At 53.1% G+C, this 25,173-nt stretch overlaps 9 protein-coding genes across 9 annotated transcripts; 4 read left to right on the plus strand and 5 right to left on the minus strand.

The window, feature by feature from the left end:
- Positions 1-3,346: 3,346 nt before the first annotated feature.
- On the minus strand, positions 3,347-5,792 carry K489DRAFT_378073 (acyl-CoA dehydrogenase). Its single transcript, XM_033604310.1, has one exon. It carries the CDS (start codon positions 5,710-5,712, stop codon positions 3,832-3,834), a length of 1,881 nt encoding a protein of 626 aa, XP_033462565.1. The 5' UTR covers positions 5,713-5,792; the 3' UTR covers positions 3,347-3,831.
- A 189-nt stretch (positions 5,793-5,981) lies between these two features.
- On the plus strand, positions 5,982-7,195 carry K489DRAFT_408173 (enoyl-CoA hydratase/isomerase; the record flags this gene model as incomplete). Its single annotated transcript, XM_033607450.1, has 8 exons — positions 5,982-6,005; positions 6,068-6,212; positions 6,277-6,300; positions 6,369-6,459; positions 6,515-6,637; positions 6,691-6,741; positions 6,792-6,842; positions 6,913-7,195. 8 exons carry the CDS (start codon positions 5,982-5,984, stop codon positions 7,193-7,195), a joined length of 792 nt encoding a protein of 263 aa, XP_033462566.1.
- Positions 7,196-7,298: 103 nt separating this feature from the next.
- K489DRAFT_314979 (uncharacterized protein) lies at positions 7,299-7,859 on the minus strand (the record flags this gene model as incomplete). Its single annotated transcript, XM_033601060.1, has 1 exon — positions 7,299-7,859. One exon carries the CDS (start codon positions 7,857-7,859, stop codon positions 7,299-7,301), a length of 561 nt encoding a protein of 186 aa, XP_033462567.1.
- A 77-nt stretch (positions 7,860-7,936) lies between these two features.
- K489DRAFT_399703 (alpha/beta-hydrolase) lies at positions 7,937-9,263 on the minus strand (the record flags this gene model as incomplete). Its single annotated transcript, XM_033606971.1, has 2 exons — positions 7,937-8,576; positions 8,651-9,263. The coding sequence occupies 2 exons, from the start codon at positions 9,261-9,263 to the stop codon at positions 8,236-8,238; spliced, it is 954 nt and encodes a 317-aa protein (XP_033462568.1). The 3' UTR covers positions 7,937-8,235.
- An 837-nt stretch (positions 9,264-10,100) lies between these two features.
- Positions 10,101-11,415, plus strand: K489DRAFT_378076 (alpha/beta-hydrolase). Its single transcript, XM_033604311.1, has 2 exons — positions 10,101-10,362; positions 10,423-11,415. The coding sequence occupies exons 1-2, from the start codon at positions 10,191-10,193 to the stop codon at positions 11,199-11,201; spliced, it is 951 nt and encodes a 316-aa protein (XP_033462569.1). The 5' UTR covers positions 10,101-10,190; the 3' UTR covers positions 11,202-11,415.
- A 45-nt stretch (positions 11,416-11,460) lies between these two features.
- On the plus strand, positions 11,461-14,536 carry K489DRAFT_378077 (uncharacterized protein). Its single transcript, XM_033604312.1, has 2 exons — positions 11,461-11,889; positions 11,943-14,536. The coding sequence occupies exons 1-2, from the start codon at positions 11,681-11,683 to the stop codon at positions 14,497-14,499; spliced, it is 2,766 nt and encodes a 921-aa protein (XP_033462570.1). The 5' UTR covers positions 11,461-11,680; the 3' UTR covers positions 14,500-14,536.
- Positions 14,537-14,785: 249 nt separating this feature from the next.
- On the minus strand, positions 14,786-17,818 carry K489DRAFT_408177 (RNI-like protein; the record flags this gene model as incomplete). Its single annotated transcript, XM_033607451.1, has 1 exon — positions 14,786-17,818. The coding sequence occupies one exon, from the start codon at positions 17,816-17,818 to the stop codon at positions 14,786-14,788; it is 3,033 nt and encodes a 1,010-aa protein (XP_033462571.1).
- A 193-nt stretch (positions 17,819-18,011) lies between these two features.
- Positions 18,012-18,691, plus strand: K489DRAFT_161020 (uncharacterized protein). The gene has a single exon (XM_033599296.1). It carries the CDS (start codon positions 18,205-18,207, stop codon positions 18,634-18,636), a length of 432 nt encoding a protein of 143 aa, XP_033462572.1. The 5' UTR covers positions 18,012-18,204; the 3' UTR covers positions 18,637-18,691.
- Positions 18,692-19,171: 480 nt separating this feature from the next.
- K489DRAFT_429776 (uncharacterized protein) lies at positions 19,172-24,128 on the minus strand. Its single transcript, XM_033608388.1, has 2 exons — positions 23,368-24,128; positions 19,172-23,311 (listed from the first exon to the last, which is right to left on the minus strand). Exons 1-2 carry the CDS (start codon positions 23,886-23,888, stop codon positions 19,552-19,554), a joined length of 4,281 nt encoding a protein of 1,426 aa, XP_033462573.1. The 5' UTR covers positions 23,889-24,128; the 3' UTR covers positions 19,172-19,551.
- Positions 24,129-25,173: the final 1,045 nt, after the last annotated feature.

Below are 25,173 nucleotides of genomic sequence, written 5' to 3' on the forward strand. Positions count from 1 at the left end.
CTCCAAAGAGAATCCTCTCGAAATCCATGGGTGAGCAGACTTCAGCCCCGGCACCGAGATAAATCACTTAGATGTGAGAGTGAAATCAGCTGGGGCCAGCTAGCCATTAGGCGAGGAAAGGAAAGAAGCCGGTCTCCAGGAGCATCAGATGGAACCTCTTCATCGTGAATCAAACGATTAGAGGCGCTGGGCAGGAGAAAAGAGACCGGTCGGCTAAAGAGAGAGCATACAAGCTCTTTTGCGGGACCTCAAAACCAGCGGACAAGCAGTTAGAGAGGCAGACGGGCCGTCGGCCACAGCGGCCACGACAGCGAGACCGGCGTCAACAGTGGTCATCTCCCATGATGAGCAGTAGACGAAAGACTACTGTGGCCGCGCATGATCAGGCCACTGATGAGCGAGCACAGGGAAATTTCCTCGGCTTTCCGTTCTCCGTCTCCTGCTTCACCCATGCGCAACGCTAATGACAGGCGCGAGCAGAATGGAGGAAAGCACGAGGGAACGTCGAGGGAACCTCATCGGAAGATTACTCCGCCTGTCCGCTCAAGGCGGAAATCCCGATCTGAGAAAGTAATTGAACTGTTCGTCTTGATCGGGATTTCCGGTGACTTGAGCGAGTTATCATCGCGGCTGGTCTTCGATGGCGGCACTGCAACGAACCGTTTCGTGGGCCATGAAATGATGATGATACTGGCAAGTGGTGGGATGAGGACGGCAGTAGCGCCGCGGGGCCCTAAGAAACTTTGCGGTGGATGACGTAGGGCGCAACGCTTCGACGTCATTGGCGGCCCGGCCGAGATGGCATTCGTTCTAGGCGCCTCGAATTTGAGAGAAGGTCTTCCGGCGGGGCTGCGTGGTGACCGGCCGGTGTGTAGTAAGCAATCGTGTCCTCCAGGCCGTGTATCTGCTGAGCTGTGCATGTGAAGATGGGATTGCGGACGTCGTTCATTCGGCATTCTCTTGTCTGGAACCGAATGTGAGTATGTCCAGCTGAACGTGCGTTGGTATATTATTGTTGCAGGTGTGTAGGCTGGGAGGTGCGCATGCAGGTAGTCACCTTGGCTTATACATTCCCGTCCCGCCGCTCCAGGGAGGCCCTGCCGACTACCAAGGTTTCTATCTTTCTCTTGCCCGTCGATGAGAACGTCCTGGAATCGATGCTCTCCGGAGCTCTTTGAGACAATGGCAGTTTACGCTCTTCCGACTCATCTTTGTTCAGGTCGTTCACGTCCAAGATATGTGGGATGCGCGAGGTGAGCGAGCCTTTCACGCCGTCGCAAGCATCTAATCGTCGTTGAGTTTGGTTCATGAGGGGAGGAGAGGACTGTCGTGATGAGCCGCGACACATATCCATCTGGGCCGGAAGTGAAGCAAATAGACGGCACTGATGATGAGTGACAAACGCCCTCCAAACTGCATGCGGCGTGTTGTGCAAGTCGCTGCCGCTGCCGCCCATCAATCTGCTCACGCGGGGTCCACTCAGACAGCGGAGATGAAATGCGTTTCAGGGTTCCAGTTGGCACAGGTGTAATTGTCAAAATCACCGACACCGCGATCTCATTTCATGCAACCGCTGTCAAGCACGCAATAGTATGTGTACGTGTGCATGTGTAGCTTTGTGTAGGGGAGTGCAGAGATGTGTATAAGGTACGAACGACTCACCTCGATACCCCGAAACATCTTGCAGAGTGTTCCTGTGCGTCGCGGATTTTGAATCCCTTAATAACCAGCAGGTGCTTGTTTCAGCAGCAGATCTCCTTCTTTTCTTCACGCGCTGCTCGTGAATGAAGCTGCTAGAATACCGTCTTCGTCTTCTTGCTCTTTCTTCAAATTCACCTTGACCAGAACGTGCTCGTAGATGTGTCGCGCACGAGGGATGTCGCACAGCTTTCCCTGTCTGTGGTTGAGGCCTTGCCTTGAAATGACTCCTCGTTCAGCCAGAAAGTCTGCGGTGGGATCTCTGTATCGACAAAGTTTGCTACGGGTTACCGGATTTGTCCGAAGTGTCGACTCGACTTGGCTGAGAGCACTGTTGCGGTTTCTAACTCTGACACGTGCGAACGAAGATATGGAGGACTCCCTTCACGTGCTGGATAAGGATGATACCGCGAAAAGAGGTCGTGAAAGATGTCAGGACGGAAAAGGCATGAGGAAGACCCAGGTTGAAAATGCTCTAATAATGAGCGAATTGATGCTTACGAACCACCAGCCCATTTGAATCTGCCTTGCTAAATTGCACACTAAGAATAATCCCAAGTCCACGCGGCACTGGGCGGATGATGAATCCATCTCTGGCGGGATCTGCAACTGTCAGAGGCAGGGTCCGCCCGATGTAGCATTTCCAGACCGTACGGTAATGACACTCATGCTATGGCTCTCCGTTGCAGCCGGTTTCTACCTATTAGGAAGTGATAATTTGCCAACACGTGCCGGATCTGATCGCGTTCCGGAGTTCGGCGCGAATGGTGAGATGAGACGAGATGGGATGGAGAGGGCAGAACTGTGCGAAAGCGAAATGAGGGGCAAGCAAGCAGCAGCCGCAACTGGACAGCCATTGGGCAGTGAGAGGAAGAAACGGGCTGGCCGGCCGGGCTGGCTGGCTGGAGCTATGTATTTTTCTTCTCATCACGACCTACCTAGCTACATGCACACACCACTAGAGCGTCCTGATCGCCAGGTCTGGTGCTTGTCCATCACACCGAACTTTTCCTGCCGGCGGATTTCATATTATACTCATGTAGACCCACAGTTCTGTTAAGAACGCACAGTTCACCGCGAAACAACGGGAGATCCACAATCAACCCAACCCTTCCGGCTGTCCCGAAGATAATGCAAAGGATGCTGTCCACCCAATCTTGGGAAGTGCAGCAATGAACAGACATTACCTGTTCAGACAGAGATCTTGGGTCGCTGTCCGGGGCGCAGCAGCGGTAGCTTGGTAGCTTACACACTTCATCAGATGTAACCGGAATCCCCGGGCAAGGCCTTGCTGTCGGTATGTTACAGTACCTACTCTGCACCTGGAGAAGGAGGGACGGCACGATATGGGCGGTGCAGCACCATTGTGGGGCACCAAGAGGGCTACGAGGTCCGGTTTCCGGTTTCGACACGCAATGTGCCGAACGCAAATCACACCTGCACCCACAAGAGAACTTCTGCAATGGTCGGTAGTGTGGACAGTATGGTCAGGTCAATCCCGATCCAAACAAGGTCGTAATGTATTGAAAGGTACCATGTACCCGAACATGGAGTGCGTCTTGGATGATATGCGCTTCCTCACAGGCAAAAATAGCCGATGGAGACCTAGGAGCTGTGCATGATATCGCGGTCCCTACTTGAGGAAGACAATGCCGATTAACATTGAGTAAAGCACCTTCTACCTGATAATGCGGAGCCCTTCAAATGGCTTCTGGCGGATGTTCGGAGGCTTCTCCGCTTGACTTACAACCTTGAAAAACCTCCACTCCTCTAGAATGATTCTGTCTTTGTGATCGCTGGTGCACAACAGGCCACGTGCAAGGGCCTCCTGCAATTGCCTTTCACGGTTAAGCATCGCTGTAACCTAATACGGCAAATGTGGCACCCAGATAAAATGCACATATTATCGGTCATCTCGGGTTCAACTCTACTGACTTCCCGTGAGGACCAAGCGTTACAACTCCCTGAGATCGAACACGGCGTCTTCCAGTATCATCTGCAGGATCGCCCGATCCATTTCAACAACCGCAGGAGCTCATGGATCTGGGAGACACCAGTCGTCGCGCGCACGTTGCATGGACTATATTATACAACGACCAAGCATAAGAACAGGATGCGATCAAATGAATATGCCTAAATTTTCGCCGTCGCCGACACGAACTGCGGTGACGGTCCGAACACCACCGCCTGGTCGAGCTTCGCTCGCTCGATCCACGGGCGAGCCAATAGGTCCTGTGCCAATTGTTCGTCCTTGCGCGCCAGCCAGCGTTTGGCAGTCTCCACTGCGATAGCATCGTTGTCCCGAGTCGCGTCAGCAACGAGGAGCAATGTGATCACAATCCAACTGATCGAATCGAGCAAATCCCGACCGAGATACAGCAGTTCATGAGGGTTCTTCCTCTGCACGAGCGTTACGAGGTCTTGGATTTCAACAATCACCCTTTTCAGGGACAATCCGAACTTCGACTCGTGGTTTCGGACGATATTCTGCGCCCAGCCCGCAAGTGCCTTGAGGGCCTGCTCTGCCCCGCGGCCTTTGAGCACACGCACGGTGTCGGCGGCAAGGACGTCGGTGGTGCCCTCCCAGATCGTGAGGACATTGGTATCGCGGTAGATTTTGGCCACGTTGAGCTCGACATCTTCATTCTCCAGGTATCCGAGACCGCCCATGCTCTCCATACACGCGCGCAAGCCATCGACGGCGGCGGCAGCAGACATCGCCTTGACGACCGGAGTCAGGATGCGTAGCAGAGGCGCGGTCCATGCTGAGTTCTCGAGAAGTGGTGAGTTAGGCTGCGACGTCGAGCTGCTGTGTTCCGTGATGCCGAGTAAGTATGTGATGAAATAGACAATCATCGTCTGGCCGCGGTATTCAACGTGCTGTATCGCCATAGATCGGACGTGTGCGGGCGTGTTCATGAGAGGCTGACCCCCCGCTACCGTCCGCACTCGCGCGAATGCTCGCGAGATGGCGAGACCACGGGCCATTGATCCTACCGAGCTGACGGCGTTGTAAACCCGAGTGATGTTCAGGATCGGACTGATCTCCTTGGTGCCAGCACCCTCTTGACCGAGCATGTATGCGCGCATGCCCTTGAGTTCCAACTCGGCGGTCGGCAGAGCTTTGGTTCCAAGCTTATTCTTCAATCTTTGTGGGAAGATGCCATTGAACTCTAGTGAATCGCCCTTGAGACGTCGTACTGGTCCGAAGAAGAGACTGACTCGTTCCGAGGTGGGGGTTTTAGCGAGGAAGAAACACATGTTGGCATCAGTCGCGCTTGAGAACCACTTGAAACCATCGACAGAAAACGGGCCGAGCGGGCTCCCGTCGCTCGCAGTCCATGCATCATCTGCATGAATCTGTGATTCGGAGAGAGGTGTCGCGCGAGTCTCCGTTCCGCTGACATCGGAGCCACCAGTCCGCTCCGTCATCCACTGCCCACTAGTCCACGCAAAGGTTGGATCGCGGCTTGTCAGACGTTTGTACGCGCGCTGCAGAACCGCTTCAAGCGTAGGATCATTTGCCCTTCCATCTGCCAAAAACGTCATGATGAGTTTGGCCGCGCCATCCTGCATTGCGCTCGGGCATGTCACCGTGCTTGAACTCCCCGCGAACAGGTGGATTTTGGCGAACTGAACCACGCGCGTGTGGTGCCCGTACTTTCCCTCGTAGCCTGTCGCGACCATTCCTTCTCGGAATCCGAAATCCTGAAGTTGTCGCCATCCTTCGCTCGTGATGAGTTCGTTGCGTGGGGAACCGAATGAGTCCCGTAGGACCAATGTAGGCTGATGGACTTCTGCATCGCGGAGCCAGAAAAGAACTTGTGGAGAGAGTACTTTATCGCCTAGCTGTGAGAATTCACTGTCGATGGAAGTACGGGTCTGTGCTGGGAGAAAGAGGTCCAGGGCTCGTCGGAATGCATGGTCTTCGTGATATTGATTCGTCAATTGGGGTTTGGCTTGGAAGAACCCTGTCGTGGCACTCGACGCTGCCGGCACAACTTTTTCGGACATCTTACCTGGTTTATGAGTTTGTAGTATTTTCTCGATTGGCTGGTGGCGATTGACAAACGAAAGTGATGCAGTCGGAGCCAGGGTCACCGCCGAAAGGCTGAACACTCGCCTAAAGATCCGATGACAACGGTGCCGCGACTCACGGACAAGCGGGGAAGTCAACCATTAGTACACTATGGGATAGCATGCACAAATAGGGCGATAGCCGAATTTCGCACATGTGCAGTTCTTCAGGGTCACATGGCGTGTCGACATACATGCGTATCATCATGGCTATTGTAGAGGTGGACGAGGTAACAATCCGGTCAACCTCATGGACTCGCCTGCGGATCGGAACCGCTGACGAACGAATCAGACGGCCCGACCGATATACGTGGTGACGATCAATCGTCCCGAGGTCAAGAATGCAGTCGATCAAGACACAGCTCATGCACTGCACGATGCATTTCAACGATTCGACCAATCCGATGATTTCGCAGTCGCAATCCTAAGGTCTTCAGGTATTCGGACACAGTTTGATTCGCATGACAACGAAATCGACGGCTGATCAAGTGATTGTATAAGACGGAGCATTCTGCGCAGGAGCTGGTAAGATTTATCGCTCGTAGCTATGCGTACATACAATGGTCACAATGGTTGTTCTAACTCTAGCTTAGATCTAAAGAGCATGCTCGATGGCGATGGCCGACGGAAAGAGTCTGGCGGCAATCCGCTACATAACGATATGTCGGCCATTGCTCCGATGGGGTGAGCAGAACGCCAATGCATGTCATCAACACTACCTCCGCTGATACTAAAAAAGTGTAACACGGATGCAGCTCTCCAAGCCTGTCATCGCAGCGATCTCGGGGCCTGCTGTGGCTGGTGGACTGGAGCTGGCCCTCTGGTGCGACCTCAGAGTAGCTGACTCTTCCGCATATTTCGGGTACGCTACACCCAGCCTGCACCCAATGTGATAATGCATCTGACGATCTGCAGAGTACTCTGCCGTCTTCGCGGGGTGCCTCTCATTGATGGAGGAACTATCAGGTATGCCGCACTCTGACAATTCTGCGAGGTGTACTTCTGATAGCAAATAGGCTACCACGTCTCATTGGCCTCTCTGCCGCGAGTGATATGATCTTGACCGGGTAAGTTGTAGCTTACTTGCGTCGATCACAAGCCAGAGTCGTGAAGAAGTTTGGCTGACATGTAACGCAGCCGTGTTGTTCGAGCCGACGAAGCGAAGCGCCTCAACCTTGTCAACTATCTTGCTGGCCCTGGCGAAAGTGCCTTCGACAAGGCTTTCGAGATTGCGAGGCTGCTAGCATCGCATCCTCAGACATGTATGCGAAGCGATCGACTCAGCATGCTGAACGGTATCGATACACCTTCGTTCCAGGTAGCGATGCAGCAGGAATTTGCATTGGGCATGGAGACTTTGCGTAGCGTAGATTTCGGCGGTGCCGTAGACGCGTTTGTCAAGAAAAAGACAAAATTGTGAGCGTTGTTGTGCGCTCTCACACCGTGGTCTCATCTGTGCCAGGATATGTCATAGCAATATGATTGTAATAATAACTTGAGAGCAATTTCGAATTCGACGTGCCTTAGCGGTTCAACACTGGCACCTCAATCTCGTCGTCCGGGATACTAGCCTCGTCGTTCTCGTAGGTATCTTCCATAGTCGGCACAGTGACATTCCACTTCTCCTCAACGATCGCAAAATCGTCCGCTTCAGTCTCAGCGACATCTTCTTCGCTCGCAAATTTGAAAGCCACGAGTCCGCCATCTCGCATCCCGACGCCCTGCGGACACGCCTTGAGAGTTGAGGCACCTGGCTTCCTCACCGACGCTGCGGATGCCTTGCCCTTCCCCTTTCCTTTGGGCGCAGCATCTTCGTCATCCAAGTCTTGCCTTTCGAGCAAAATGTACCCTTCGCTGAGGTCGTTGATGTTGACTGGGATGCCCAGTTTGATTTCATCCGGGTTTTGAGGAATGTCATGACCATTCAATTTGCCACTGGGACTTGCCTGTTGAAGGGCCGTGAGCAATTCCGCTCGGATATCAGATAGCGATTGCAGTGGATCAACTACAATCAACACCGTGGTGCGGCCGTGTTTGAAGCGCAAGGACCACGTGCGTGGAGTAGGCTCGATAGTCTTCAGCATGGCAACTATCGAAAGGTGTGATTTAGGATGTGAAAAGTGCTGTTGCAACTTGAAAAAAAGATTATGAAAGACTGATCAGGAGCTGCCAGGAAGTTGTACCATCTGCTTTGGCCGTGAAGCAGGCTAGGCTACGATCGAGCGCCACTTCAAAAGTACCTAGGTATACAACGCGAAGTCTTGGCGGCATACGTGACGCGACTTTGTGAAGCAGGCAGCATTGGAATTTCTCAAACAGCCTGGACTTCATGATGGATGCGAACGGATAAAATCCCCTACACGATGAATAATTCTAGTCGCTGCCATCCTCTATGAACAAAATCTCAACATCAAAATATCATCCCGGGTTGACTCAGCACGAGCTGTGCAACACTGCTTATTAAGCAGGCAAGTTCGTCCGCAAAAACTCGGCATAGTCCTTGAAAGCACGTTCGTGCTTCTCGCCAACGTAAATGTCGAAATGACCCATATCCTCATAAAGCTTGACGACACCTTTCGGCGCGCGCGCTGCATATTTGAGCGTGGGCTTTGGTGGCGCGACGGTGTCCTGGCCGCAGACGGCAAAGAAGATAGGGCATTGGACTTTGCTGGCATACGCACCAGGCCTCAACAGGGGCATCTTGGGCACGAGACGTGCAGGGACATGGTGTTGGGGTTCGAAGTTGGCTGGCACTAATGGGCTGAATCCCGTCCAGACGTCGGCAGCATTCATCAGCGCAGCTACATTCATCGTATACTTAGCATTCAACGAAGGCGACGGGATGCTGGACGGGACGGATTGTTCACAGACTTACCCTCGCCGGGTTTGCCAACCAATGGCACTGTGATCGGTTTTTCCTTTGTCCCGAACAACGTGTCCCGCATGCCGGTAATGAAAAGGCCCGGTGCAGTTGTTAGCCCGACTGTGAATGCACTGCTGAATCCATCGGTGAAAGGGCATTGTGCAATGACGGCCTTGAGTCGCTTGTCGGTCGCTCCGACCTGGATGACATGCCCTCCGCCGAAGGAGGTGCCGAAGATGCCGATGCGCTCGGGGTCTACCATTTCGAGCTCACGCGTGTAAGCCAGCACTGCATGCCAGTCTTTTTGCTGCTCCTCAAAGTCAACAAGAGCTCGAGGCAGACCGGTGGACTCGCCATTGCAGCGGTAGTCAAATGCAATACAGGTGTAGCCGAGCTGATTGAATTCGTCGGCGAAGACATCAAGTCGAAGCTCCTTAGTTCCGCCCAGACCGTGTCCAAGTACTATCGCAGGGCCCTTGTTGGAAGAATCATATTTGCTAGACGGGTACAGCCAGCCGGCCATCTGTTCCCCGAGGAACGGGATCTTGATGTTTTTCCTCCTCTCGATGCCAGCATCCGGGGCTGCAGAAGCAGCCAGTGATCGATCAAATCCTGCTGCCGCCATCGTGATGGGCTTTGAAGGGATTAGCAGAAGATGTTGATGAAGGTTTGTGGCCGTGCGACTGTATTATACAAAGCTGGGAAGATTGATTTCGCTATATATGGACGGCGCAAACATGATCCACTAGCGCTGCACATTGAAGCACCATACGAGTCGTGAGCCATGCTTTCTTATTAGCGGCCCATTGCCGAGAAAGACGTTGAAGGCAACTAAATTCTTGTGATTGGAGAGTCCTAGAGCGACCAAAGTCAAGCAAATTAGAGAATGATCATGTGAATGCGCTTGATAGAGTGATAAGATTCGCGCGGAGAATGCCGATTCCGGCGAATTCGGCTGAATTGCACTGTCGTAGACTCAGATCATCACTGTGAGGCAGAACATCCACCTCAATCGGGTCTACAGTCGTCGAGCTTAAAATGAGCGGTGATGAGGAGTTTTCCCGGAGGACGGACTGAAACCTCCGGCTAGCGCATCGTTCTCGCATTGATGATTGCCCAGGTGATGATCGTAGCCGGTAGCCGAAGCCGATCGTTGACCCCTGTTGTGGTACTTCTTCGTCATGTGTACATTTATGTACAATGATGTACGATCTAAATCCCACAGAGCGCTGCGCAATTGTTGGTCAAATCGGACAGAGCATCCTGATGGCTTAATAAAATCGATGTTTCATTATATCCTGCTTACCTATGTAAGCTACCCGGGTACCCGACCAGGCAGAAAGGTAGCGGACAATTGACACTCAATTAGTCATCGATGAGACGAGTATCAGGTTACAGGACTAGAGTTAGAGTTATAGAAGAGTCCCGTCCGTTTTAAACAATTCCTGAATGACAGCGGTAGTGAGCGTGCAACGATACTTCGGAAACAAATTTTGCGTTCCACGCTCAACATGGTGTACCTAACTTTCACATCTGACCAACCTCAGGACACATGGCTTCGTCAGCCTCTCAAGCTGCCAGGCGTCTGCGATTGCTCTCACATATGGATTCTGATTTTCCAATCTCCTTGACGTATGCCGTCAAAAATGGTGTCGAGATTCCGCTGGACCTATATTTACCAAGCAATCCGAAGGGTCTCCCAGTGCTAATATGGTTCCACGGTGGTACGATGATATCGACTTGACTCATTTTCAAGAAATGGTGAGACTCACGGCTCTCTGCAGGCGGCCTACTTCAAGGTCGAAGGGACGCAGTACCTCCCCATTTCCATGATGCCCTCCAAAAGTATCGATTCGCTTTCGTTTCAGCAGACTATCGACTGGCTCCGCAAGTAGGCGTATCCGATATCTTTGAGGATGTCGAGGCATGCATTGCATACGTTCGTTCGCCGCAAGGGCTGGTGGCCCATTTAGCAGGCCCAAACTGCCAAGAGGCCATAGATCCGACACGTATTGCCGTGTCTGGGAGCTCTGCTGGGGGCTACCTTGCCCTTCTCGCTGGGCTTTACACAGAACCAAAGCCGAACGTGATCATGCCAATTTACCCAATCACGGATCCTCTAGGCACATTCTTCATCACACCACAGCCGATTCCTATAGACAAAAATGTGGAACAATCAAATATTGCAACATTCATGGATCCACAAGGCACCGTTATAGCAAATAATGATCCAAAGACGGGTAGAACTTTCAGCTACTTCTGGATGATGCAACAGGCCAATCTCGCAAGACTGCTCAGAATCCCTGTCAAGCGAGGCGAAGAGCAAGACCGATGGAGAATCTCGAGACAAATTCGTAAACATCGTCTGCCGCCGACGTATGCTGTGCATGGCGATGCGGACCGGTTTGTTGGCGTTGAGCAATGCGATGAAGTTGTTGGAGTCATGGTGGCGGAGAACATAGTGTTCAAATATGATCGCAGGCATGATCTAGACCATATGTTCGACAGCGCGCCTGGGACGGATCTGAGTGGCATGTACGAGTTTATGATGCAGCATATTTGATGCATTGCCTGATAAGCAACGATGGAGCTGAGCAATCGAGGTCAACGTAAGGAAGTACAAATTGTCGAATATCAATCCATCCATAGATGAGCATCGTCTTCAAAGACGCAGTAAACATCCCTTCATCGATTGGCCGCTCTCGTATTAATCAATTCCAAGACTGCTCGGAAGCCATAAAATGTTTAGGTCATCAATTTCTCTTTGTCAGCCGACTTTGCAGCGTACAGTGCCCCAAACGAGTACCTCTTCCACGGAAATGCGTCAGCATCTTCGCGCCGTCAAGCAGATCTTAGGACGTGTGCACTCGCTACTCATCACGCTTGCTACGTCATTGCAAACATTCGGCCGTGAGATATTGTTAGTTGGATTCGACGTGCGCAAAGCTGTGGCGCCGGAGGACGGCAGCCGACTTCTCCGACATCCAGGAACCGCCGACCGCCGAAACTCCATTGTGGTCGATATCAGATGAGATATTGGCCATGCAGCATCCCATCTTGGATCCCCAGTTGGGCGGACAAGCGTCTGGCACACCAGAAAGAAGTTCAAACCGCGAAGGTGCCAGCTCCTCTCGTCCTTCGCCATATCATCAATCTAGCAACGTGTCTGCGCCTCACCTCACGCCCAGGCATCAAGCGATCAGCGCTGCAACCACGCTTTCTCATTCTCCTTCTGATGCCGAGTTGATAAGGTAGTTCATTTCAGAGCCTGCTGTGCACAGCACGAAATTGACAGCTTGACTAGTCCTCATGAAGAATCTGCCGACGTCGATGGTGGCCAAGATACCAAAAAGGCTCGCTCATGCGAATCTTGTCGCGGTCTGAAGGTCAGATGTGATCAAGATCCAGATCGACCTGACATTCCATGCAAGAGATGCGCCAAAGCGGGACGACAATGTATCATCACACAGCCTACTCGTAAACGTCAAAGAAAGGCTGATGGTAGAGTTGCTGAGCTCGAGAGGAAGCTTGATGCCCTCACCGCGGCCATCCAGCAGCAGCACAACATTGCTCCTGAAGTTTTCAAGCCGACACAAGCCTCTCCATCCCGCGTGAGCGAAGATATCGCTTATCGGACAGACAGCAGGACCTCGTCACAGCGCATGATTGAACCTCATTCACAACGCTCAGAAGTCGAACCAGCTGTGAAGCGCGTCCGGGTGGACGCCACTCCAGCACAACCTCAAATGCATGCAACAGTGTCGCGATTAGAACAGCAGGCACAAGAGTATCCTACTCAATCTGTCGGGCCAAAAGACGAAGAAACGATATCGAGAGGGTTCTCGCTACTCAATCGTTCGTGGCAGACAACCAACGATGTCAAACAATTTCTAGGTCCGAACTCGTCTGAAGACTTCGTCAAGCGTATCAACGCGCTGATTCCACCCGAGACTGCTGCCGCCATCTTCGATCGTTATGTAAACGACTATGCGCCCCATTTACCTGTTGTCGTCTTTCCACCAGGTACAACTGCTGCGCAAGTATGGAAAACAAAGCCTGTCGTTTATGTTTGCATTCTTGCTGCAGCATCTGCAGGCAAAGTGCGAACAGAAATTATTGATGAGCTCAACCAGGAAGCGATTGGTGCGATTGCAGACTGTACCATTCGCAATGGTGCGAAAAGTCTGGAGTTGATACAGGCTATGCAAGTCCAATGCCTATGGTATAAGCCTCCAGAGAAGGCTGCACAAACAAATTTCTATCAGATCATACATATGGCAGCGGTCATGGGACTCGACATCGGTCTTAACAAGCGTTTTAATGCGGCTAAAGCTCGTCGAGGCTTTGGAGGCCCTCACGCGCACTGCGCCCCTGGTACACAGAATCTGCCTCAAGATTCAGGAACCATCGAGGCCAGACGGGCTTGGCTTGGATGCTACTATCTATGCGCGAGCGCATCTATGGTCCTCCGCCGACCTAACCTTGTGCGATGGACCAACTACATGAACGAGTGCATAGAAGTGCTTGAAACACATCCAGATGCTCTACCATCGGACAAGCTTTTCTGCCAACACGTCAAGAACCAGCGCATCTGTGAAGATATAGGTTCGCAGTTCTTGATGGACGATAGCACAGCCAACATCAGTATCACAGATCCCAAAGTTACATACGCACTTAATGTATTTGAGAACGATCTCAAAACGTGGAAAGAAAACATTCCCTCAGATTTCCGCACACCAGGATTGGAGTTCTTCCAGCACGTAACAAGTCTTTATCTTCATGAGATTGCATTACATTTCAATCACAATGTGGAAGATTTCAAACTGCCTTTCACCGAAGAGTCTTTGAAAGCAAGCCACAACCTTACAGAGAAACTCACCCAACACCAAGTGGCTGCACTTGAGGCATGTGTCAAATCTTCCCATGGCATTCTTGATACGATTCTGGCCTACAAGCCGCACGCGTTCAAAACACTCCCGATGCTCATCTTCTTTGTACGTTGCGTCTACGCCATCGTCATCCTCATCAAGATGCATGTCGCCATTAATGGCCCTGGGAGCGAAGTCGGCAAATTAATGAAAGCGGACGACTTACGTGTCGAATATTACATAAGTTGCGTTATGCAGCGCTACACTGCGACTGACGACGAAGACTTTCGACCTTGGCCCAAGATCATCATAATCTTGTCCGTTCTGCGGGACTGGTTTCAGAAACACAAAGATAACCTGGCGACCCTCGGATCCAGTGACACACACCCTATACCTTCAAGGCAACAACAAGTGGAGGGCTACCAATCACAGCACGCGCAACACGAACGCAAGCGCTACAGCCAAACTCCCCTCGATCTGCTTTCTCAAGTAGCCACCAGCACCAGCATGACCGACTTGCCCGTCCAGAGTCGCGACACTGGCGCCCATACATCACAGCAGCCCCCGAGCTGGAACATGAGCGCCTCCTATCCCAACCAATACAACAACATGGCTACTCAAGGCGTTCGTCAAGCTGACTTGAATCATCCCCGATCAACACTCACTCCAACGTCTGCCGGTATGGTCGACGTCCCACACCATGCCCAATCCAACACCAACTTCAACCCAGGCTTCTATGGTGACCAGAGCAGTAACAACTTGCTCCCTGACATGTACGGTTGGGGCACGGGTTTCGAACAAGCCATGGATATTGCCATGGGGGGCATGAGTGGCCTTGCGGGCGGCGGAGTGGGAATGTTGGACGATTGGTTCCTGGGCGATTTCATAGCGCCGTATACTGGCTTTCAAGGCGATCCATCGGCGGCGGGAAACAGCGGCGGCGGCGGAGGAGGACACAATGGCGCAGGTGGTGGAAATGGAGGTCAATGGTGAGAAGAATTTCCATATGGAGGAATAAGAGGGAATTGTGACGACGTAAGTGAGGATAGAATTATGAGTATGAACAGTTTTCAATGCGAAATGCTACAGATCTTGATCGTCATCAATTGTCGTCATCGTCATCATCATCACCTATCTTACGCTCTTGATAAATCATCCATCGTGAAGTGTCCCTAGGGAAACGCTTTTCCAAGCACTGCTGATCCGATCGAGAGCATCAGGGGCCCCTGTGCAAAGCATGAGAAAAAGAGAGGTAAATTCGATCTTCCTCCCACAGTCTTCATTCCCGTGGCCCCGGTGCCGGAGCCCTCCAGCTCCCATCCGCCACCGTCTCAAACCGGATCGCCCTGCGGCCCCCCCTCCCCGGCGCCGCGCCCAGCAATCCGTTAACTCTACCGATACCCTTCCGATCCAACCAGGGCCTCAGATTCTTACACTGGCTAACATCGAAAACCTCTAAATCCCGACATCCCTCCACCACGCCCTCGACGCCCTGGCCCGTGACTCGGACGCAGCCGCGCACGCCCAAATACCGGAGCTCCAGCAGGTGCAGGCCGATGCAGCGCAGACTATGGTCGCTGACGGCGGAGCCGCAGAAGGCGAGGTCCAGCCGTCGGAGGCGCGGCAGGCCTAGGGCGAGGACCTCGGTCGCGGCGTCGGAGAGCGCGCAGCAGAAACTTAGATCCAGCACGCGGAGCGCGCGGCAGGCGGCGACGAGGCCTACGATCGCGGCGTCGCTGAGGTAGGTGCAGTCGGCGAGGATGAGGGTGTGCAGTTGTGGGAAGGCGTGCGCGGACCAGGCGTGGAAGCCAGCGTCGGAGATGGAGGTGCAGCGGGTGAGGTCGAGGTGTTGAAGGCGGGCGGAGGTGTGGGCGGCCAGGTGCGCCATGCTCCGGTCTTGTATGTGTTTGCAGTAGGAGAGGGTGATGCGTTTGAGGTTGGCGGCGCCGATGACGGTGCCAGGGGGAGGGGCGGCTGGGTTTGGTTGTTGTTGTTGGTGTTGGGATTGGGATTGGGCGGTGTTGGCGTCGCTGGGCGAGAGGGTGGGTCGTTTGGGTCCGCCACTGCGTTTGTGGCTCGGGTGGTGCGGCATGTTCATGTGTAGGGCGGGCCGAGGTTCGGGGACGACCCAGCCGACGACGCGGGCGAGGAGGTTGTCGCCGACTTTGCGGCAGTTGCTCAGGTCGATTTCTTCCAGGTTCTTGGCTTTATCGACGAGCGCGAGGACGGCGGGTCCGCTGACGTCCCAGACGGATTTCATCTTCCATACGCGTGCATTGCTCCCGCAGGCTTCGGTCAATAGCTTGAATCCTTCATCGGTCATGTGGAAGCAATTTGATATGTCCACGAAACTGGGACGGTCACCGACGAACGGCACAATGACATCCCTTAAAGTTTCGTCTGTTACATATTTATTATATCGTGACAGATTGAGGTGTTGTAATACGTCGCGAGATGTCGTCAAAAGATGGTGCCAATGCATGCTGACTTCACGACAACGCATAAGATTGTAAAGATCCAGATGCTGAAATATCGAGGTGAGGATGGTGTCAGGAAGTTTGCCCTTGCCATGGTTGGATGGTCTTCGGTCCAAGCTGGGCCGTCTCGGTGCACTCAGACCACGCCAGACTGGCGAATTCGGCGACGCGGAATTTGTAGTAGAGTCGTTAGATAGTCTCCGAGAGGTATGTGGTTTGAGAGGCGAAGGAGAGAGGAGACGGATCGTGGGCGGGCTGGGTACTCGTTGCGGTTCGGACAGGGCCGAATCTGCCGGAGGGAGTGGCGGCGCGAGTGAGGACCGCCGCGATCGGGCGCGCATATTGTCCAGGTTCTCGTTGAAGAATGGATCAGGATCTATGGGTTCCATCTGAGGCGTATGCGTGGGAGCAGGGTCGCCCAGGAGCGGTCCGTCAAACTTGACAGTGGGCAAGTCTGCCCTCCAGGAGTTCAGATCTCCATCTTCGTCGGTTGTGCTTTGCGCGGATCCGTTTACTGAGACGTTAATGCTCGGGACTGCGCCTGCCGAGCCACCAACATCGACCATGACCACATCGATGTCCTTCTTGGCCGCTTTGAGTCTCCTCCGAGCCTCGTTCTCCACCTGCAGACGAATATCGGGTCCACAGCGCTGCCACAATTCGTCCAGCACGCCTCCTGAAATCTGTAGACACTCCACAGCACTCACGCTACGCACGGTTGCCGTCCGCTTGGGCGCCAAATTTAGAGTGGTGACTTCGCCAAAATACTGCCCAGCGCGAAGTCGGGCTTGAGTGCGCGGTTCGGGAGCTTTTGGCGATAAGCTTCCGCCCATCTCGTCGATGCTCTGTAATGATTCAGGGGCGTTCGTAAGGACTTCGACGTCACCCTTGACGATGAAATAGACATCGCGCCCTTCACTTCCTTGTTTGATGATTTCAGTGAACGGCGGATAAGAGGTCGGTTGTGCGTTGATGCCGAGAAAGTGTAATATCTCTGAAGGCAACCCCGAGAATAATGGGAGCTCTTTGAGAAGTTGTCGAACTGTGAGAGGTCCTGATCCAAGAGCGCTCGAGGCAGCCACCTCTGCTATTCCTGGCGAAGGCGATTTTCGTTTCTTATGACTGACAACCTCTCCATCTGCCAACGATCCTGCCTCGCCCATGTCCACATCGTCTGACATCCAGTCATGCGAACGCTTGCGCGTCCCGCTTGGAGGCCGGACAGTCCCCTCGTCACCCAGATGTGCACCAGCGCGTTTCTCCTTCTTCTTCCGCTCGAGGATCGTCAATCGTTCCAATGCCTCTTCCCGAATGGCCCGCTCCACCTCCGGATATGACGGCAGCTCCTTCTGTAGATCCTCCTTGTTCAACCGTACGAGCAGACTCCGGATGCTCGCCACGATGCTCGCGGTGCGCGGCATGTCCATGAGGATTCCAATCTCGCCAAAGAAGGCGCCGGGTTTGAGTTCGGCGTATGTGCTCTCCCCATCGCGACTGGTGACACGGACAGAGCCGCGCACCAGCCAGTACATTGCCTTGGCATCTTCGCCTTCTCTTACGATCTCCTGCGCGGGTTGGTAGATCGTCGGCCGTAAGCTCTTGCCGATGGACAGTAGGAAGGACTCGGGAGCGCTTTGGAAGAGTGGAAAAGCCTTCAATCGATCGAGCAATTCGAGAGGGAGACCGGTGTCGACGGAGGCTCCGAGAGGTGAGGATTTGGCGGGACGGGAAGGGTTGAGGTCTGAATCGAAACTGTTGATGAGGCTGACTGTGGAGGTGTCGCGCGCGGTCCCTGCCCGTAGCATTTGGGAGGCGCGGACTGGGTGCCGGCGCATGGTGACGGTTGAAGAGCCGAATTCGCGAAAACGGGCGTGGAATGCCGACTGTGAGGCGCGCAATATCGGCTGACTCGGGAGGGGTACGCTCGGCTCAGCTATGTTGCTCGCAGCGTTGACAATGAGGATTCAATCTGACAGAATCCAAGGCGATCGCACAGGCTCGGAGAGCTCTCTTCAAGAACGCGCAATCCGTCGCATCCTCAATCGACCATTCCTGTGCGCCGCTGCTTAGTCGTCGCAAATTTGGCGGGAGATTTGCCGGTTCGAATACGTCGATCACAGACTCTCCTCCAGTTGATCTCTTGAATGGTCCACACGAATTGTTGCGCGAAGGGAATATTCGGGGAGGGGTCTGCAGGTGAGGTTCTGCTTGGCCGGGGCCAATGCTTGTGCTGCGTCGTTGGAGTGGGGCGGCGGCTTTGGTCGTGATTCCAGGCGAAAGTCCTGGTGATCACACTACGAGATTTCGAATTGATTGTGCTACTGCTCTACAAAATGACGGAAACCAGAGAATTCGGGACTTGAAGATAAACGGAAATGTAAGACGACAATCGATACCACAGAAAGACTTGGCAACAATACCGACAACATCCCCTGGCGTGAACGTTGGAGTTGCGCGCGCGCAAAAAGATGAGATGATCGACATGAGCTGCAATCTGATCGGGAGTGGAGGGAGAGCAGCAACAACGGGCGCAAGTGATAGCGGCGGCGATGCTGGAATCCGTTCCGTCCACGGGTTATTATGTACTGGAGCAGCCCTGAAGGGTTCAGTATGGTGGGCGCACAGCGGATGCCGGCTAAATTCGCCCAGCTGAACCATCATCATGGACTGTCCTTCCCGTCATACAGTCCTGTTGTACTGTATATTCATCGACAACGCTCTCAGCCATGTAACGACCTTGGAATAATCAGGTTACGTTTGTGAGGGTTTCTAAGAGGAGAATGCCACGACGGAATCCACCAACCAAGGGTACTTACTGTACATTAATCAACAGTACATACAGTACAAGATGATCGTCGAGAACGACGGATGGACAGTCTCGAGTCTGGACCTTTCATTTCATGCCCGATGATGTGATTGATTGACCATGACTCGGTGGACGAACCGGCACGGAGGTTCGGCGCGTTGCTGCAGCGGCGGCGGCGTCATATTGCCCTATAGCACATACCTAGGTACCTAGGTATACATACATACATACATACATACATACATACATACATACATACATACAGTATAGTACTGTATCAAGCAATCACCCACTCTTTACTCATGACTTACGTTTGGAACATGATATTGTTGACCTTTGCATGACAGGTCATCAGGTCACGTTTTCCGGCATTCGTTATTGTACACGGAGAGTTAGGGGAGATCGGATCAGACTCCGCTCTTCGTCACTCCTGATGAGGGATACCCATGCGACCATTCTCCTCTTCGCTCCAACATCAATGTGAAACCCGCAACAACAGGAGCACTCATACGATAGACGGAAATTTTGGTCAACACAGATAGAATAGAATTACATGCAAATGGGTTTCTTGAAAAATGCCCAATAACCAACCATAGGGATGAGCATCGTCACAATGACACACCACCACTGTTCCTCATCAGTAACCAAGCAGGAAATATGCCTCCGTCGATCAACAAGAACCCCAACAGGACCTGTCTTCCGAGCATCTCTCTCTTCCCACACAAAGAAGTTCGACAGCCCAATTCGTCCACTGCCAAACTTTCACGACCTCGAATCTGCCGGTGCGGTATACGCCCACCACCCGGACTGCGTATACGGCGCTGGAACCACCGCCTTAGACGGGGAGGCGACCTCTCCAGGCGGTCGCACCATGGTAAAGGGGTGATGTTCCTGTATGACCTCGACGAGTCCATTTTTCATCGGAAGAATCCCATCCGTGGATGAGATGGCTGTTTCTTCCATTTCTTCTTGTTTCGTGGAATTGGGGTGATTCCGTGGAGGCGACGGCGAGCGCGATTTCATCACGGCATCCCCGTCGGGATCTCCTGCGTCACCGTTTCTTTCGCCGTTGCCGCTACCTTCTTCGTCCGCGCTGGCCACGGCGGATTCCTCGTCGTCCTCGTCCTCGTCTTCGTCGGAGTGCTCGAAGGCGCTGCTCGCTGTGGCGGTGGTTACGCGGCGGCGGCGTGGGCGTTGTGGGCCTTTCTTGATGCCGGCGTCCTTTCGTCGGTTGAGATTTTTGCTGCCGGGCACACGGCCACCGCGGCGAGTGGCCAGCGTGGTGATGTCGGCGGGAGTAAAGTTGATGGCGGTGGAGGGTGTGGGAGGAGGGAAGGAGGCGGAGGCTTGAGGATCGTGGCGGCTGGGGCTCTTGCGAGCTGTGTCGTTATTGTTGCTGTTATTGTTCGCTGTGGTGGTGGCGGTGGTGGTATTGTCAGCTTCCGTTGATGCTGTGCGGGAAGTGGCGCCCACGCTCTCTCCGCGTAATTCTCGGATTCGTTTGGGTACGTGGTTCTTCCAACGACCTCGTGTCGGTGCCTTATACTCTTCCATTGCGGCGACAGTTGAGTTGGCGGCGCTCGCGTTGCTTTGTGAGGGTGTACCTGGTCGGGTCGATGGCAGACTCTCGTTGACATCACTGTCAGCCGCAGTTAGCGCTGCATCGTTATCCTTCTCGGCTGTTGTCCCTTGAGCGAGACGGGACTTCTTGCGAGGCGGCTGTGTGGTCAGTCCGTCGAACCGGGAAACAGGTTTCACCGTACGTTTACTAGGCAGGTCCGGCACGTCACTGAAGATGTTGATGACCTGGTAAGGATTGTACTGCTGAGGCTCGCTTGCGACATCGGCTGTGACAGAAGTTGCGGCAGCAGCGGGTGCTGCGCTAGATGTTGGAATGTCGTTGGGTGTCGCAATGATCACTGGGTGGTGACGGCCGCGCCGTCGTCGAAGCTCACGACCTTCCGCATCGCGGACAATCCTCTGCGAATCGGGATCTTGATAGCCGATTCTACGCGAGTCGAAGGCGTAGTCATAGAGCATCGCTTCCTTCTTATCTTCGAAAACAATGTTTTCGACAGGTTGGCGTCCACCCCGAGCTGGCTTACGCTCCTTCTTGCCATGCATAGGATTTTGCGCTACGATCTTATCGATTTCGAGGTACTCGTCCTGAAGCACCTTGAGCGCATACTGTGCGTGACTTGCCAATTGTTTGAGCGTCTCGAGTGAGCGAATCGCGGGATCGAACTTGGTTAATGCCTTCACGAAAGCCTCAGGATCGATGATGGGATCGTATGTGGCGCGTAGAATCTTGCTAGCTTCGTCATTCGCAACTTCTTCATCATCATCAGTCGACCAATCCTCCTTGAACAGGCTTGGAAAGTCTTCATCCAGTAGGATATCATCCTCCGGAGCGAGCAGAGTTGGTCGAGGCGTTGGCGCTCGTGGAGGGGCATTCGCAGTACGCGAGTGGCGGACCGCATCTATTTCACTCAGATCACTATTCCCGCGCAAGAGCTTCGTCCGTCGTGGAACCGGCGTACTCTTCTTGGCGGGCGCCGTCGCCGCCAACCCAACCTCTCGTTGAAGCTGGGCATCGGCACTCGCCTCAACACGCGTTCTGCTCGGAGTGCCGCGGAGTCGTTTGCTCACGATGGGCGGCGGCGGAGCTGCTTTCCGCTCCTGGTCCTCTTTGCTCGTTCTACACCATTTGCCGCCACCTCGGTAGACCCAATGTAATTTGGGCCACTTTTCGGGTCCCTCTTCACGACGGACGAGGTCTGTCAGGCCAGGCGGCGGGTTTCCATCTTCATCTACTTCCTCACCAGGGGAGCGCGAATCATCACCACGGTCTCTTGCACCGGGGCCGCGAACGGCGACTTTATTGGAACTTCCAGGTGGTGGCAAGCCCCGTGCCCATTTCCCTTGGCCACGATGGTGAAACGTCAGTTCGGGGTGGGCCAAAGTGAAGGCGGAGTCGACGAGGATTTCCTCCCCTTCATCTTCCTCATGTTCCTCCTCCTCTCCTTCCTCTTCTTCTTCTTCCTCTTCCTCCTCTTCTTCATCCCCCTCTTCCTCCTCACTATCAATGACGCTTGGCGGCTTTGGTCGTGGACCGCGTGCCCATCGACCCTGACCTCGATGATGAAATTCCTCGTCAGGGTGAGCCAATGTGTATGCTTTATCATATAGCGTATCGTCTATTGCAGGGACATTCGAAGGTCGAGAGGTACGCTTGGCGCGTCTGCTTCCTCTTGTACTCTGCTCCTCGGCCGCTTTCGAATCAAAGTCCGCTCTGCTTGAACGGCGGTCACTTGAAGCTGCTGGTGTGGTCGACTTCTTCACCACGATCGCATCACCTATGCGCTTGTATCGACCGTTTCCACGATGCGACCATTGATACTCCGGATGCAGGAGAGTGTACGCCTTGTCCACAGTTTCAGTCTCATTGTTTTTCTTGTTACCATGTGCGTTGGCTCTGGTTCTCGTTGTGGCAGCAGATTTCTCCTTTTCCACTTCATCTTCCTCGCCTTCGTTCTCCTCATCTTCGTCTTGGTCCTCTTCGTCTTGGTCCTCTTCGTCGTCGCCTTGCCCATCTACTTCGTCGCCGTCTTCGTGTTCCTCAGCTCTGTGTGGTGATTGGGATCTAAAAGGCAAAATTGTTCCGTCGTCTCCAACGATGACACTAGCACGCTTACCAGCCGGGCCCGGGCCGACCTTCCAATGATTGTTACCCTTGTGATGAAATCTTTGACCTGGATATTTCCACAACTCATCGTAATGGATTGCAACATCTGGTCCAGGAATTGGCGCAATTTCTCCATCATTGAATACACTTCTTGATCGGGTAGACTGCCGGCGACCTGATGGTGATTTGGCAGATTCTCTTTTCGGCTTTGCCCGATCACCCTTTCGCCACCAAGCATTACCACAATGGTAGAAAGGTCCCTCTTCCGGATGTGAGTCGACGTAGGCTTTGCTGTATGTCTTATCTGGATCTGTCGAAGATTCACTGCCACCGCCTGGCCCGTCGTCATCATATGCTTCTTGATATGAATTGAATGAGGCATTCGGGGTCTCGACGAGACGCGAACTTCTTCGTTGCTCGATGCTGTCTTGTATTTTAGACTGCCGCGGCGTTCGTGTTCGACCCACTCGATCGTCATCGTCGATGATATCGTCTTGTTCGGCAACAGAGACCTGTCCAGTTTTGCGTCGGCGGTCACCCCCGCGTCTTGAGCGCGCTGGAAACCGTTCATCCATGTCGCTTAGCCATCCGTGAACCAGATTGCGATGGTCATTTGATTGGATTTGTTCCGCTGCGTCATACCAATCTTGCCGTGGAGTATCCTTCAGCATTTCGACGATTAAGCGAAATTGATGCTTGAAAGTCGGACTCCATTTGTCGCGCGCATTTGGATTGTTTTGCCGACGAAATGAATCAAATACGTCTGATAATGCTTGGAACATGGCTGATGCCGTATCTTGATCTACACCAGTCAATGGAATTTTCTCTGCGGTGCTTCTGGGAAGAGTTAGTCGACTTCTGACATCGTCATGTAGTCATCTTCAAATATATACCTGTCTGGTTGCGACGAAACAATTACTGAGGCGGGCTTGTGGACATCTTTGCTTGGTAAGTAACGACCTTGGCCACGATGGACCCAGACAATCTCCGGATGGTTCAACGTGTACTCCTTGGAAAAGGTGCCACGGTGATTGCGTCCTTCGCGACGACCATACTCATCGTCATCAATGTCGCCGTCGTTGTCATTGTCATCTTGCAGGTTGACTTTTCTCGATGACACCGCGTCATTTATCATTAGCGTCGGTCGAGGGCGAGAGAAGAAAATGTTCAGTAATCGTTCTCGCGCATCTCCGGGAGGGAGCCTGATGGCGAGCAACAGTTTTCCGTCAATTGGAGTCACTCTGGCTACTCCGACCGAGCCGAAGCGATTTTTGCCTTCATGTTGACGAGGGCTGATTAGAGGCACGGTATGCGCGTGGCTCGACGGAGCGTTGGATATCAAAGGCGGTCCAGGCGCAACCGTAATTACCTCCTCGCCGGAAGACGAAGAGATGGATCGCTTCATCGGAATCATGATTGATAAGCTGATTTGGTGTGATTTGTTGTGAGTAGCATCGTGCTGCCGTCGCCACGATGCAACGTAAACGAGGCTTGAAAGGAAGGTCGTGAACGAGAGCAAAATAACAATGTGCAAAACCCGAAACGCCGTCGAATGGAATGAACGAATTGCAAGCCTCTCACGTCGTCGTTGATGTCAGAGACAATCGCGATGTGGATATGATCGTACTGGGGTTGTTGTATTGATCGGTCGGGCGGTCGGTGGTGAACGAGCGAGTTGATGAAATGTCGACTAGTCTAAACCTGGACAGTAAAGGTAATGTGCTGTATGGACGGGATTTTGCCCCGGGGAAAGGTCCCAAGACGATGGAATTGCGCCAATCATGGGCGCTTCTCGGCCTGGTCCGTGTCGCCGAAATCACCCAAAACGTCCAAATGTGTGAGGCGCGCTTCTCATGCATTTGAGTCTCTTTCCGCCAGATGAACAACGTACAATATTTTACCATTATTATAGATATGAGGGAGACCAATCCTGCAGATGGTCTTGCCATCTGCGAGTTTTGTGACGATCAGGCGAAGTCGAGAAATCCGTATTCAGAGTGTATACAACGATCAATTGCTTGGCCAAGGAAATGTGAACTGGTTGGTAACGATGATTTCATCGGTCTCCGAACCACGACACCGTAAATAGATTGTCAGAGGCTGGCGACTTTGAGCACGCCCGCGCGGCGCCGCAAATGCTGGAACTGGGGGGGTGTCTATGAAGATGGTGATTTGATCGTTAGTGAGCATCAATCAGCCGCAGTCATCGATGCACAGGCGGAGTCGTCTACGGTGCGGCATTGTCAAATATACGCTTTGGTGATGGCGCACGGCACAAGTCACGTCCAGAGGTCGAAGACAGCCGATCACAAGCAAATCGTCTTGGTCACGACAACCCTCTCTCAATCAAAATCTAACAGTATGGTCGTCGTGATGGACCATTGTTTCCTGCTATCACCCGACAGGTGCATTGCGAAACCAAACTCCGATTTGTAGACCGAAACTTCAAACTCGATCGGACTCAAAAGAGCGTCTTGCTTTGTTGGCTTCAGAAATAGATTGGGTGGTGGCATCTACAATCCCGCAGAGGACGACGGATTTCTCAACAATTGGGAGCTGAGAACACTCACGGACGACATCAATATATTCTGATGATTGACCACAAGGAGTGGCGAGAACAAAGCGACAGCAATGTCATGGGAAGATCGTTTCATTAAACTCATCGTTAGTGAACATACCTACTGCCTCGAAACAGCTAC

The sequence above is a fragment of the Dissoconium aciculare genome, assembly GCF_010015565.1.
Source record: "Dissoconium aciculare CBS 342.82 unplaced genomic scaffold K489scaffold_3, whole genome shotgun sequence".
NCBI classification, from domain to species: Eukaryota; Fungi; Ascomycota; class Dothideomycetes; order Mycosphaerellales; family Dissoconiaceae; genus Dissoconium; species Dissoconium aciculare.

What these genes read in the sequence shown, in the direction of transcription:
- K489DRAFT_429776 (XM_033608388.1), bottom strand. Translation starts at nt 23,888, where the DNA reads ATGATTCCGATGAAGCGATCCATCTCTTCGTCTTCCGGCGAGGAGGTA. An exon ending in GTTTCGTCGCAACCAGACAG is followed by an intron (nt 23,312 to 23,367) that starts GTATATATTTGA and finishes AACTCTTCCCAG; the next exon opens with AAGCACCGCAGAGAAAATTC.
- K489DRAFT_378073 (XM_033604310.1), bottom strand. Translation starts at nt 5,712, where the DNA reads ATGTCCGAAAAAGTTGTGCCGGCAGCGTCGAGTGCCACGACAGGGTTC.
- K489DRAFT_378077 (XM_033604312.1), top strand. Translation starts at nt 11,681, where the DNA reads ATGCAGCATCCCATCTTGGATCCCCAGTTGGGCGGACAAGCGTCTGGC. An exon ending in TCTGATGCCGAGTTGATAAG is followed by an intron (nt 11,890 to 11,942) that starts GTAGTTCATTTC and finishes CAGCTTGACTAG; the next exon opens with TCCTCATGAAGAATCTGCCG.
- K489DRAFT_378076 (XM_033604311.1), top strand. Translation starts at nt 10,191, where the DNA reads ATGGCTTCGTCAGCCTCTCAAGCTGCCAGGCGTCTGCGATTGCTCTCA. An exon ending in GCTAATATGGTTCCACGGTG is followed by an intron (nt 10,363 to 10,422) that starts GTACGATGATAT and finishes GGCTCTCTGCAG; the next exon opens with GCGGCCTACTTCAAGGTCGA.
- K489DRAFT_161020 (XM_033599296.1), top strand. Translation starts at nt 18,205, where the DNA reads ATGCTTGTGCTGCGTCGTTGGAGTGGGGCGGCGGCTTTGGTCGTGATT.